Source organism: Gavia stellata, chromosome 15 (genome assembly GCF_030936135.1).
Source record: "Gavia stellata isolate bGavSte3 chromosome 15, bGavSte3.hap2, whole genome shotgun sequence".
Taxonomy (NCBI): domain Eukaryota; kingdom Metazoa; phylum Chordata; class Aves; order Gaviiformes; family Gaviidae; genus Gavia; species Gavia stellata.
The window spans coordinates 2564762-2579134 of record NC_082608.1 but is presented as its reverse complement, the minus strand read 5'-3'; the positions used below and the strand labels follow the sequence as shown (position 1 = coordinate 2579134).

General features: G+C 58.8%; 1 protein-coding gene across 1 annotated transcript; it reads left to right on the top strand.

Annotated features, from left to right (window-relative positions):
* The first annotated feature begins 4317 nt into the window (after positions 1-4317).
* Positions 4318-13162, top strand: SLC12A3 (solute carrier family 12 member 3). The gene is made up of 26 exons (XM_059824708.1): positions 4318-4617; positions 4889-5035; positions 5290-5365; positions 5559-5654; positions 5838-5977; positions 6190-6300; positions 6491-6602; positions 6857-6987; positions 7249-7333; positions 7708-7862; positions 8193-8300; positions 8517-8640; positions 8736-8837; positions 8937-9092; positions 9170-9269; positions 9694-9805; positions 10369-10509; positions 10681-10787; positions 10955-11037; positions 11217-11288; positions 11480-11581; positions 11786-11897; positions 12205-12291; positions 12382-12517; positions 12620-12687; positions 13021-13162. Exons 1-26 carry the CDS (start codon positions 4318-4320, stop codon positions 13160-13162), a joined length of 3105 nt encoding a protein of 1034 aa, XP_059680691.1.
* The last annotated feature ends 1211 nt before the right edge of the window (positions 13163-14373 follow it).

Sequence of the window (14373 nt, the reverse complement as noted above, 5' to 3'; positions counted from 1 at the left end):
TCACAAGCTGCCACAGATAGCTGGAATTAAATTATTTCTTGTTGATTGCCCTGTGATTTCTTCTTGCTCCTGTGCAGGTTGTGAACGTTGCAGCCCATCCGTCCTCCCGCATTCCCAAGAGCGTTGGGTTCCAGCTCCACGCCTAGGCCTGGCTGTGGCCAACCTGGCTCTCCTCTGCACGACTTTAAGGGCTTTGCTGCATTGAGGTAGATGCTGACGCACGTACTGGTGCTTTGCTGAATAAGGCACCCCAGTGGTTTTCCAGATGTCACTGTTTTTTCTCCACCCCACGCTTATTCTGCTGGAGAGAACAACCTGGTTCTGCTCCCTCAGGTTTCTGACCAGCAGACCTGCGGCTGCTGGAGTGAAGTTAGTAACCCTTTGTACCTTTGCGCTCCGACTTTGCTAATGTGCAAGCTTAGCCTTCGTTTTCTAAAGATTTCATCTGCTAGAAGGGCTTTTTGGGGTGTCACTAGATTCTTACGTTGGGTTTGGAGCAGCCTGCTCAAAGCTGGTGTTGCTAAGCATTCCCTTTACAACAGGGAGTAGTGCTCGCTTTTACAGCGTGGTGCTGTCAAGGGCATAGTGAGAGCTACCTCTGTTTTCCTTGTGCACAAAGGGCTTCGCTCTGCTTGGACAGCCTCGCACAGGTCAAATTGAAAATCATGATAGTGCACAGCAACATCTGAGCGAGTTTATGGGTTACCAGGCACAATTTGCAGCAACGCTGTGGATGTTCATCAGTGCTGAATTTATTGTTTGTATAAACTGACAAATCTTCTCTAAGTCAGTGGAGCTCTGCCCCTTTGTACAAGAAAAAAGTACAGATGAATTATGCAGATCAAATTTAGGATAATTCCATCTGCTTTTTCCTACTCCAGGACTAATCCTCAGCAATAAAGATCCTCCAGGTAGATGAGATGCATCCTAAGGGTGGCTCACTACTTTGAGTCAAATGCAGCTCATGCCTGTGTTGCTGGAGGAGATTTGAGGGAAGAGTGAAAAGGTGTTTGCCGTGGGAGCATGTGACGTTCTGTCCCGGCACGGGTGCAACAGAAACATGCAGAGTCTCCAGGTCTGTTTTTCACGGTTTGCATGGCTCATCAGTAGTGAAACATCCGCAAGTGCCGCAGTATCAGCGCAGCAGCTCTTAAAGCTTTACAGTCTGCATGTCTTTCAGCAGACGAGCTCTGAGTTGATGTCATCTGGGTTTACAAGGGGGTTGGAGGGGAATCTAGAAATACTGATTGTAAACTTCTGCCCTATGTTACCTATCCAGTAGGGAAAAAAACAAGTTAAAGCTCTTCCCAGGGGTTAACCATGGGCTACTGGTAAAAACTAAACTGAGCTAATAGAAGACAACCAGCTCAAGTGAGAATTAACAGGTTTTCTGCCAACAAGCACAAAACCTGCTGAAACTTGCCTCGAGGGCCCTTCTTGAACACTGCCATGGAGCTGGTGTCAGTGGGTCCTGTCTTCTCAGCTCAGTTTCTTGGTGTTTGTGGTGTGTTTTTTTTTTTTTATCCCCCCAACAACATTAATTCTTCGAAGTATTTTCAGAGTGGTGCCTGCACTGTTACCCCGGTGTTCGCTTGGCTCAGCGGGTCATCCAGTCAGGTTACTGCCTACAGCCTACGAGATACATTCCTACTCCTCTGCCTTTTCTGGGATTTCCCCACTGACTGCAGATTCTGCCTCTCGATCCTGATTTTTTGTTTTGTTTTCCAGACAAATGCTAAATGAGGTGGCTCCTCCGTTCTCCTACCGCTGCTGCGTTTGTCTAAGACGGCACTTGAACTTTGTTCCTTGCAGGAGCCAAAGGAATTACATTCAGAAGGAAAGAATTTAATGATTTCTTTTTTGTTCTTCTTACCCTCTCAACACTTGTCTCCCCAACCTTAATAAACCCCAACCTCTTAAAAGAAGCAACGTTTTTTTCTTCCAGCCTGGAGCAAAGGGTATATCGTTAATTCCAGTTCTGTGTCCCTGGGGTGGGACAGCGCTCAAATACTGCCGCTGTTTGTGTCCCTGTACCAGCATTTTTGTCCTGTTTCTGTCTGGGTCTGAAGTTGGAAGGGCTGGAAATGGTGTCTGGAAGAGGATGGAAGATGATCCCTTTGGCCCCATCGGGTAAGGCTGCCGGCAGTGGCCTGAATAACCATCTGTTTTCTCTTCCCAGGCTTCCTTCCCTGCAGTGCCGAGAAATTGAGTCCCGCTCCACACGGTGGGTTTGCAGCGCCGAGCCCCTGCATCGTTCACGTGGCCCGCGTCACCCAAGGCGGTAGGTTCCCTCTTCCACAGGGATGGAAACAGGACAATTAAAACTTCATTAAAGGCCTGTCGGAATATAGCGCTTTGGCAAACTTTATAAGAAGCCATATGTAAAGCACTGCACTATTCTCTGCTTAACTCGATTCAGGTTCCTTTGATTCATTTAATAGCTGCAGTGGACCAGGGGGATCGGCTGGAAGCGAGGGAAAGCCCTGCAGAAGCAGCTTGGCACCTCTTCGCTGCGCAAGCGGAGGGGCTGGAGGGAGGTGCCGCAGAGCTCTCCTCTCCTGCTCGCAGCTCCCAGCACCGGACGGCCCCGGTATTGTTGCTGCAGCTGGTGTTGTGAATCAGGCCGACGACAAGCGCATCCTACTATCCGGCTATTTCACTACACCAGGGTTGCATCATACCACTCGCTTCGCTCTTCGCCCGGCGTCTGGAGTCCTCCTGCCTCTCCCGGAGCATCTTTGACCGTGCTGTGTTTAACAGAGACAACCCCCCCTCTTTAAGAGACTCCGTGATTCGTGCTGGTTTGGGCAAGTTAGCGTTTTTGATGAAATAATGAGGTTTTAAAATAAAGCCATTTCTGCTGGGAATGAGTCTGCTGCTGCATCTGTTGTGAGAGGAAGCTGGTGTCCACCTTGCAGGAGGTGTTGCACAAGGTGCTGGAGCGAGGATTTTTCCTCGTCCCCATCTCACCCTTCCCCACATTTGCACGGCCGGGTACAGGGAACGGTCACAGCGCTGCCCGCTCCGGCGCGTTTTGCACTGCGATGCCCGGGCATCGCGAGGGCTGAGCCGTGCGGATGCAGGCAGGTGGGCGCTGCAGGCAGGGCTCCCTGTCCTCAGCTTCCCGGGTAAGCGGGTGCGCGTCGGCCCATGCGGGGCTTATGCAATTGCGGACGGTGTCTGCTCGCGCACAAACAATACGAGGGGGGGCTGAAGCAAGTCCTCAAAAAGCAGGTTAAAATTTGTGCGTGAATGCAAAAGACAGCCAGAGGCAGCCCCAATTTTCCATTAACTTGCAAAGCCACACGGGGCTGAAATTCAAATGGGCTGCCCTCAGATTTTATTGCATGCCTTTTTTGCTGTCTTTGCTGATCTTATCTGTAACTGCTTTTAAGGCACATGTGACACCGGGCTGCAGAAGTGTAGAAGACGCCTGTCCCTCCCCCTGTCCTTGCCCACCGCTGGCTGTACAGTGAACACTGAGCAGCGCCGCGGCCTCAGCTCGTGTTTTGTGTGATGTGGGGAAGGGTTTAGGTGGCTTATTAAATCAGGGGTGGGATTTGGGGGAGGTTTTGAACCTTGGATGTGCAGCGGTTCCCCCTCCCTGGGGACGGGAGGGGAAGGGGGCTGTGGGACCATGGGCCTCTCTGCTGCCTGGGGCCAGGGAGCTGCCAGCCTCCAGCCCTGGGCGATTGCAGAGGGACCGCACCACTCTGTGTCCCCCAGCCTGTCCTCATCAGATCCCAGGCAGGGACATCCCTCCTATCCCTCGATGTCACACTCCCCCCTTTCCCTTGGTTTCACCGTGAGAAAAAGGGGCAGTTTCCCTTCCCGCATCCAGCACAGCTCAGCGCCGCAGGCGCCAACTCAGAGGCCGGCTAAGATGATTTATGGGATCTGCCGGGTCTGGGGCAGTATCCCAGGGAAGGGCGAGCGTGTGTGGGAGTCTGCTGCCATTTTCCATAATAAATCCCGGTGGGAACTGAATGTTCCCAGGTCGGGGCCGGAGGCAAACTCAGTTCCGCGGCTCCCTGCCGATCTGTCCTTGGGACTTAATCTCAAATCTGTTATCGCCACCCCCATCGAACACTGGGAGTCAGCGATACCGATTACGGTGGTTTTGATATCCCTTCCAGCTATTTTTTTCCCCCTGACCAGCTTGGGGTGGTTCAAGCCAATTCTTTTCCCCCGTTAGCAATGGTCGTGGGTGGGTGCCGGTTGCCTCGCTCTGGTTTTGCCGGGTATAAAGCCTGCGAGCCCCTCTCCGCCCCATCCCTTGCCCGGCAGGCACCGCCAGCGGGGACCTGGGCAGGGGCAATGGCTGAGCTGCCTGTCCCAGAGCTGCCCGCTGCCCTGCCCCGTTGCAGCGGCCGCTTCACCATCAGCACTCTTCTGGGCACGGAGGAGAGCGGCCGGGGTCCCTACGCACCCCCTGAAGGGGCCGGCTGCGACAGCGCCCACCCCACCCACCTCTCCGGCAGCACCCTCTGCACCAGGACCTTCGGCTACAACACGGTGGATGTCGTGCCCGCCTACGAGCACTATGCCAACAGCAAGGGGGTGGGCGATGCCAGGAAGGGCAGGCCTTCGCTGGCGGACCTGCACTCCATCCTCAAGGTAAGGTGGGGCTCAGCCGTGCCGCCGGCATCCCGCGGCTGTGCTGCCGGTGCTGGGTCCCTGCAACGCGTCCATGGCATGGTATCTCCCGCTTGTCGACGCCGTGCCGATGTGCACATCCCCAGGATGGTCCCAGGGAGAAGCCAGAGGGCTAATCCAGCTGTTTCCAGCTGCGTGCTTAGCCAGAGCTCTCCCCCCACCCGCACCCCCCCAGGGCGGCTGGCTGCCTTCAGCCCTGTCCCCCCTCACCTGCCTTCCCCTTGTCCCACAGCCCGACCCGGGCCACCTCCGCGCGCCGGTGTCTGACCCGCAGCGGAGCAATGGCCTGCCGGAGGCCGGGCCGGAGGAGGCGACAGGGGAGCCGGGCAGAGCCCCCACGCCGGAGCCCGTCCGCTTCGGATGGGTGAAGGGTGTGATGGTGAGTGCGACTTATCCCCCAGGGAGCATCCTCCTGCCCTCACACCCCCCCAGGCAGGGGCACGATGCGTTTGCCCCTTATCGTCGCATTTTTCCCAATACATATGTATTTTTTGCAAGCATCCGCACCCTGAACAACTCCCCTGGCCTCCGTGGCGGGTTGGTTTTCGCTTGGAGGAGCCAGAGAGCCGGCGTGGCCCCGGCCGTCCCCAGGTCCCCACGTGCTGACGGCCAGTCCCCCTCTTTCCCCCCCAGATTCGCTGCATGCTGAACATCTGGGGAGTCATCCTCTACTTGCGCTTGCCCTGGATCACCGCCCAGGCAGGAATCGGTGGGTGCCACGGCGCGTCACTGGCAGTACCGGGCTTGCCGTCACCCCAAACACCTGGGGGGGGGGGGGGTGGAAATACGGGCAGCATCGAGTGTGGGGCGATGCGTAGGGTCCTTGTGGGTCTCCTAGGGAAGGCAGGGCATCTATGGGGCTGAGGGCGATACAGGAACGAAGCGGTGCCCTCTCCCCGCAGCCCTGACGTGGCTCATCATCCTCATGTCCGTGACGGTGACCACCATCACCGGCTTGTCCATCTCCGCCATATCCACCAACGGCAAAGTGAAGTCAGGTAGCGTGTCGTCCCCCGCGCCGGCACAGCCTCCGGCCACCCCAGGGGGTCTCCTCCACCCTGGGGCTGCCCCATGGACGTGAACTCCCGGCACGGGCTGCGAGGTGCAGGGGGGTCCCCGAAAACGTCGGGGGGAGAGGAGCGGGATGTGGCTAACACCGCGGGGTGTTCCCACTGCCTCAGGGGGCACGTACTTCCTCATCTCGCGGAGCCTCGGGCCGGAGCTGGGCGGCTCCATCGGGCTGATCTTTGCCTTCGCGAACGCGGTGGCCGTGGCCATGCACACCGTGGGCTTCGCCGAAACTGTCCGGGACCTGCTGCAGGTAAGAAAGCGGCTCTGTGTGTCCCCTGGGTCCCGTCCCCTCCACCTCCTCCATCCCCACCTCCTCCCCAAACAACCTGCATTAATTATCAACACTTGTGTTAACGTTGGGCCACTGATAATCAACCACCGGTTGCTAAAACTCATGGCAATCCCAGTGGTTTGGTAAGGGAAAGGGTTATTTCCGTGTCGTGGATGGTTTTCCCTCCCCAGGAGCACAATTCCCTCATCGTGGACCCCACCAACGACATCCGCATCATTGGGGTCGTCACCGTGACGGTGCTGTTGGGCATCTCCCTGGCCGGCATGGAGTGGGAGGCCAAGGTAACCCTCACTTCTTCTGCTCGCATATTCCCTTGGGCTGATAAGAGCCATCCCCGCTGCCCGCCAGGCACCTGAGGAGCAGAGGATGCCCGTAGCTCCCCAAAAATGGGCGAGGGTTTCTCCTAACGCGTTCTTCACCCTCTCAGTGCCCAAACCCCGACCCCTCAGCTGGCTCTTTCTGGTCCGGCAGGCACAGATACTGTTTTTCCTGGTCATCTTGGTTTCCTTCATAAACTACCTGGTGGGGACGGTGATCCCGGCCACCGCCGAGAAGCAAGCGAAGGGCTTCTTCAGCTACCGAGGTGGGTCCACCACGGCTTGGGGTTACGCTCAACAGGTCCAAGCGCATGGCTGGAGCCTGGCTCTTTGCTGCTGTTGGGGGAGAAATTTGCTATGGGAAGGTGCTCCTCGCTGAGAGATGTCATTAAAAGCACGGTGTCTTCCTCCCGTGGGTTACCCACCATCAGCGGCGTGCCTCCATCCAGCGCTGAGATGCTTCAGCCAGGAGAAAGGCAGTTGGGCAGCCCCAAACGCTTCTCCTCTGCTTCCTCCCCAGCTGATATCTTTGCCCAGAACTTCGTGCCCAGCTGGCGTGGACCCGAGGGCTCCTTCTTCGGCTTGTTTTCCATTTTCTTCCCATCGGCAACCGGCATCCTGGCTGGGGCCAACATTTCGGGTGACCTGAAGGTGGGTTTTGAGTGTTGCTGCCTGAGCTGGCGTTTCGCAGGGCTCAAGCCCCGTTTTCCCCGGGGCTTTGGGTTTGATCCAAATTTTAGACCCTATTTTATTTCTTCTGGAAACTTTGGGGAAGCCTCAGCCAGGAGATGCTCTGCAGCTTTGCGTCACAATGATTTATAATTCCTCTTGTATAGCAGCCACAATTAAAATGCCATTTTAGCGGTGCTCCTGGAAAGCTGTCTTACATCTCTCTGCGACTCCCTTGGGCAGGATCCTGCCGTGGCCATCCCCAAGGGCACCTTGATGGCCATCTTCTGGACCACCGTGTCCTACCTGGTGCTTTCTGCTACGATCGGTAAGCAAAATGTCCTTCAGTGAGCTGGGTGGGATTCTCCCCGAAACGGGTAGCCTGGGAGGATGCGGGTGGTAGGAGCCGGGAGCGAGCTGCGGACGCCAGCACTGATACCCCGGGGCAAGTGCCACAGGCGCCAGACCTCATTCCTGTCCCCATGGGGGGCAAAGTCCTCCTGGGTGGGCAACAGAGCTTGTGGCATTGCTCCTAGATATCATGTGGTGGGGTGGCCCCATGGCAGGGACTTGGGGGATGTTGCAGGCAACAGGGACGTGGGGCTGGATTGCATGAAACCGCAGAGAGATGCCGGCCCCGCTCCAGCCCTGCCGGGACGGCACGGGTGCAGGACATGAGTGGGCGCTGCGTGTTCCCCCCAGGCGCCTGTGTGGTCCGGGACGCCTCGGGCAGCCTGAACGACAGCGTGGCGGTGGGCTCGCCGGGCTGCGAGGGACTGGCCTGCGGCTTCGGCTGGAACTTCACCGGCTGCACCCAGCGGCAGAGCTGCCGATACGGGCTGAGCAACTACTACCAGGTGCTGCTCGGAGCCGTCGCCCACCCCGGTCCCTGCTCCTGGCCGGGTTTGCGCTGCAAGGGATGGGTTTCCCAGGGCAGCCCCACACCCAGCATCCCAGGAGGCACCCATGCCATTAAAGCACCCATGTAATGGGGACGCACCGGGGAGCACGTTTTCCTCGGGCTTTCAGACACAGCTGGACTTTGCCACCCAGATAATGTTGATGGAAAAGGGGGGGAGCGCAGAAGGCGGATGGATGGGGCCCGGGGGCGGGAAATCCCTTAGGTCCGGGGTGGAGGTTGATGGGCTGGACATGCCAGGGGTCCTGACTGCTGGCTTTTGGGGCAGAGCATGAGCATGGTGTCTGGATTCGGCCCCCTCATCACAGCGGGGATTTTTGGTGCTACCCTCTCCTCGGCACTGGCCTGCCTTGTCTCAGCCCCCAAAGTCTTCCAGGTAAGGGGGTGGCGTGTCCGTGTCCTCCGGCTCCTGTCCCTGCGTCGTGCTCAGTGCTGGGGGGCTTTGTGAGCAGCGCTGGGGCGAGGAGGATGCTGCCGTCGGCAAAGGCGCGAGGCCAGTTTGGCTCTTGCTCTTAGGGTGCAAGAGCCTCCACGGCGCTGCCGTCCACGTCCCCGGCGAAGCCTGCAGTCCCCAACGCGTCTCTCCCCGCAGTGTCTCTGCAGGGACCAGCTCTACCCTCTCATAGGCTTCTTCGGGAAGGGCTACGGGAGGAACAGTGAGCCCATCCGTGGCTACATGCTCACCTACGTCATCGCCGTTGGCTTCATCCTCATCGGTAGGTGCTTGCCGGCCCATCGCCCTCCTGGTGCCCACTGCCAACCGCATGGCTCCGTGCCCACCGCTAACAGCTCGCTCTCCTCCTCCCCACAGCCGAGCTCAACGCCATCGCCCCCATCATCTCCAACTTCTTCCTCTGCTCCTACGCCCTCATCAACTTCAGCTGCTTCCACGCCTCCATCACCAACTCCCCAGGTGGGCTGTGCCGCGCCGTGCCGTGCCGTGCCATGCGACAGGCGGCTCCCCGTCCGGCTCCCCGTCCCGGCAGCGGCCGCTGTGTGTGTTTGCGTGCAGGCTGGCGACCCTCCTTTCGGTATTACAGCAAGTGGGCCGCACTCTTCGGGGCCACCGTCTCAGTGGTGATCATGTTCCTGCTGACCTGGTGGGCGGCCCTCATTGCCTTCGGCATCGTCATCTTCCTCCTGGGATACGTCCTCTACAAAAAGCCGGGTGCGTGGCGGTAACCCGGCACCGGCGATGCCCCAGGAGTTGTCTGGCCCCCTTGCTAATCCATCTTCCCCACGCAGATGTCAACTGGGGCTCCTCCATGCAAGCCAGCTCATACAACATGGCCCTCAACTACTCGGTGGGGCTGAGCGAAGTGGATGAGCACATCAAGAACTACAGGCAAGGGTGGCTCGGCGCGGTGCTGGGCACGGAGGGAGGGGGATGCAGAGCCAGCCGCCGCCGCTGGCAGACCCAGGATGGCTTCATGCCCATGGCCACGTCCTCGCACCATCCTCAGTATCTGGTAGCCCCAGCAAAATGTGGCTGTCTCCAAAATCCCACATCTTTGCCGTGTGGGCAGAGGTGGAAAGCAGGGCAAACCTCGCCTTCCCCGTACCAGGCAGATGCAGACACGTCAGTCTCATCTGATATAAAAAGACCAAAGAGTGAGGCTGGACCCTCAGCCACATGATTTCATCTCATCCTAAAGATGCTGCCTATAGTTGCTGCTGGCCAGGCATGGGAGAAGAAACACGGTTTGTTCCGGAGAGGCTCGGTGGCTCCAAAGTACCGGTTTCACCCCCTTTTCTCTCCCTGCGCGTAGACCGCAGTGCCTGGTGCTGACCGGCCCGCCCAATTTCCGCCCGGCACTGGTGGACTTCGTGGGGACATTCACCAAGAACCTCAGCCTGATGCTCTGCGGCAACGTGCTGATCGTGAGTCTCCTGCAAAAGCCGGTTGGTTCCTCGTCCTGGGGGCTCCGGCCACCCGTGGGCAGTGGGCTGGGAAATCCAGATGCATCTTGGTGGGCTCAGGGGGTGGGGATTCAAATGTGCCCATTTACGTGCCGCCAGACGGTGAAATGCTTTGTCTGGAAGCCTCTCCACCTTGTTAAGTAATATCCACAAAGCACCAGGATGTCCCTGTGGGCTAATGGCTTCCCCTTGCCAATTAATTGCCAAAGAAAAGATGCGGTGGGACGAGGCGGTTGCTCAGAGGACGGGGGTGGTCCTGCAGCCCTGAAGCCTCAAGAGCAATTGGGGACATGTGGTGCAGCAAATGCCAACTCATCCGCAGCCATGGGACTGCCGGCATCGTGTGCGATGGCTGTTGACTCCCAAAATTCACTCATGTTCTTGCTGTGATTGCAACCTCCCACGAGGGCACTGGTTACATCCGGGTCTTGCCAATGATTTGGGAAGAGAGGAGCTGGAGGTCCTTGGTGGTAAGACCACCAGCTGGAAGAGACTGCCAGTGCCTGAGCCCCTGCTCCCCCCAGGGACCACGGAAGCAGAAGATGCCGGAGTCCCGGCTGACAGCAGACGGCCACACCAAGTGGCTTATGAAGCGGAAGATCAAGGCTTTCTACACGGATGTGGTGGCTGAGGATCTGAGAAGCGGCGTCCAAATGCTCATGCAGGTAGAGCCACCGTTGACCATCAGGGTCCCTCCTCTTCCATCACTGCACAGGGGGCTCTGACCCCCCTCCCCACCCCCCGGGCACCCCCCTTTGCATCGCTCCCCTGTGGGCTGACACCACCCGCGTCAGTCTGTCCCTGCGGAGGGGTCTCATGGGGACGTCTGTCCGTAGGCTGCCGGCCTTGGGAAGATGAGACCCAACATCCTGGCGCTGGGCTACAAGAGGAACTGGCGGACTGCGTCCCCACAGAGCCTGGAGGACTACGTGGGCATCCTGCAGTACGGCCACGCCGGCTCCTCCGCGCCCCGGGGATGCCAGCACCCAGCGGTGGCCCCGCGGTTGGGTGCGGGGATGCTGCGGCCACGTGTGCAGGGTCCGGCCGGGCCGGCAGTGCCGCCCGACACGAGCCAGCCACCATTAACTGCCTTCTCCTCCCTCCTTCCAGTGACGCCTTCGATTTCAAGTATGGCGTGTGCTTAATGAGAATGAAGGAAGGGCTGAATGTTTCCCGAGTGATGCAGGCTCACGGTAAGTGGCTTTGGGCAGCTGGGGCTGCTCGGAGACGTGCCGGAGCCGCAGAATGCACCAGCTGGCACCGTGTCCCCAGGCGAAGGTCCTGGTGGGACATCACTGCTGGGCTGGGACCGGAGGGGATGGAGACACTGAAGTGCTGCCCTGCTGCCCGTGCTCTTCTCCTCCCTCCCTAGTTAACCCCACGTTTGAGGCAGCGGAGCACCCCGAGGAGAACGGCACCGGTGGCAGAGCAGCCCCAGGCGCAGGTTGGTCCTGGCTTGGGGGCTGCCCAGAGCGTCCCCGGCTCCAAGGATTATTTTCAGGGAGGCGGGTTTGCAGGTAGCGGCGTGGGTTTTCAGCGGCAAAGGAGAGCAGGGCTGGGGCCGGGAGGAAGCGGTGCCTTTCCCCGCAGCCAGCGGTGCCCCTCGCCAATGCCGACACCCTCTTGCCCCGGCAGCAGACCCTGCCGCCGTGGCCGGCGAGCAGCAGGCAAGCACCATCTTCCAGAGCGAGCAGGGCAAGAAGACCATTGACATTTACTGGCTCTTCGATGATGGAGGTAACCTTCACCTTTGGCTGCCGCGGCTCTTCGCCGTCCGTCTGTGCAGCTAATGCGAACCCAGCACCTCCATCACGGTGCCCAGGAGGGCTCGGTCCTCGCCAAATGGTGCCAGGGCATCCCCGGCATCTGGCGTCAAAGAAAGTGCTGGCGAGCTCATGGGGTCACGGCAGCCGTGTCTCCCATTGGGTGCTTTGGGGACAGGTCTCACGCTGCTCATCCCCTACCTCCTGGGGCGCAAGAAGCGGTGGGCAAAGTGCAAAATCCGGGTGTTCGTCGGCGGGCAGATCAACCGGATGGACGAGGAGAGGAAGGCGTAAGTGCAGGCGGCCGCTCGCGGCCCACAGCTCCTCTTCCACGTGGCCACCGCCGCTGTCCCCATGGGCGGGTGGCAGGAGCTGCTTTGCCTCCCCCAAGCCCCACAGGCTTTGCCATAATGGGATCTGTGAGCTCCGACCTGGCTGCTTTGCCTCGATCCTCCGAAAATCAATGTGATTGCGGGGTGGGGAAAACCCAAGTGCAAACCGAGGACGGTGGCAGCGGTTTCTGCCGGGACGGGTCCCTGCCAGAGCCACCACGCCCTGCTATAATTTTTGGAAAACATGTCCTTTACCTTCCGGCAGGATCGTCTCTCTGCTGAGCAAGTTCCGCCTTGGCTTCCACGAGGTCCACATCCTCCCCGACATCAACCAGAAACCCCGGCCAGAGCAGTAACCGCCCCCCTCCCCTTCTCCCCCTGCCCCCAGCACCCCTAAACTCACCCAGACCCCCTTTCCTGGCATCATCTGCTTGTCTTGCAGCATCAAGAGGTTCGACGACCTGATCGCTCCCTTCAGGCTGAACGACGGCTTCAAAGACGAGGCCACGGTGAACGAGATGAGGCAGGGTTGTCCCTGGAAGATCTCTGATGAGGAGGTCGATAAAAACAGAGCCAAGGTAGCGCCGGGGGGTCCTGCAAAGGGTGTCCTGCCTTTGAGACAAAACTCAGTCTTTTTGGAAGCAATTATTTTACGTTTGTCAACCCTCTTTGCTCCGCAGTCACTCCGACAAGTGAGGCTGAACGAGATTTTGCTGGATTACTCGCGGGACGCGGCGCTCATAGCCATGTAGGTGCCAGCAACGCCCTCGCACACGTTTCTTGTCCCATGGAAATGGTCTCTTCGGATGTTCCCCCCCACTGCGCGGGGAGATCCTGGACAGACGCCCCAACAGCGCGGTGGGACGGTGCTGCACTGTGGGGAAAAGCTCTTGGAAAGCACCAAGGGGTCCGGCCTGGGTCCCATCGGGGGGAGGAGGTGGCGTTGCCCCTTTTTTTAGGGAAATAACCTCCAAATTAGCCCAGGATTGAGAAAGGGGCTAAGGACGGGGCTCGGCTTGGCGGGGCGGCCGGAGGGGGCTGCGCTGGCTGTGCCCCACCCGGCCCCTCGCTGTCGCCGCAGCACGCTGCCCATCGGCAGGAAGGGTCGCTGCCCCAGCTCCCTCTACATGGCCTGGCTCGAGACCCTCTCGCAGGACCTGAGACCTCCCGTCATCCTCACCCGCGGAAACCAAGAGAACGTGCTGACCTTTTACTGCCAATAAAACCTCGTGGATCCCTGCCGACTTGGGATGTGAATTTTTCAGGCCAGTTTTGATCTCAGAGCACACTCACCCGGGGGTCTGCGGGAGCAGGGAAGGTGTGTGGTCACCAGCTCGCGGGAAACACCCACTGTCCACAGCTGCCACCCTCTTAGAAACTCATTTTGCCGATCTCAATCTATGCAGGTTGTATGTAGATGTAAAATAAAACGGGCCCCGTAGTGCAGGTGGTGCTCCAGCCCTGGTTTTGGCTGGAGCTGTGCAACGAAGGTGTGGGGTCCCACCCTGAGAGCAGCAAGGGGATAGTGGGACCCCCCGCGCCTGCTCCCCCAGGACAGCCCGAGCGGTGCACAGGGACTGACCCACGGCCCCGGCAAAGCCACCGTCCGGGGGTGAGAACCACCCCAGGGGGACGGGAGTGGGTCAGCACCAAGCCCAGGGGCTGCAGGGACCCTGCACATCCGCTCGGGTACGGGGACTCCCGGCCTTGAAACCGGCCGAGCCTGTCCCCAAAGCTGAGCGGCAGCGAGACATCACCTCGGGCTGCGGTGGCTGGCTGCAGGCGCAGGTCCAGCTCCTAATGGAGATAAAATTAACCACCAGAGCCAGGACAGCTCCTGGTGCAGATGGCCCCGGGCGGGATAAACCTGCCCTGTGCGAGGCAGGAGCAAGGCTCATTTCCAAAAGCGCAATCCAGGCCCCCTTGTCACCCTGCAGGAGAAACACACAACTCCGTTCACCTCGATCAATACAGAATTTACTGATAATCACCACCAGGATTAGAAGTGTCAGTAGAAAAATAAAATTTACAGAGTTTTCTATCATACAAAGATTTGTTCAGGACAGCCACAGTTGTTAGCGAGATAGGAAGTCGGGCGGTATCTAAATCAGGCCAGCACAGAGGATGTTCGCACACAGAAAGCAGGGCCACGAGTCTCAGCTCGAGCAGTGACGTTTCTCCAGGGCAGGCGGCTTCTCTGCAAGGTGTTTCCTTGACCAACACTCCCGGCTGGGCTCCCTGGCCAGGGGTTCACAGCACTGCCCAGCCCGGGACACCTCGGCATTGATGTTTTTGCAAGCTCTGTGCAGCTTTTGGCAAGTTTGACCGAGCAAAGTCTACCGACAGCAGCTGAAAACTGAAGGGATTCCTCTGCTCGCCTCACTCAGGATAAAGGAACATAAAGAGAAGAAGAAACTGATGCGGTGAGAGGGGA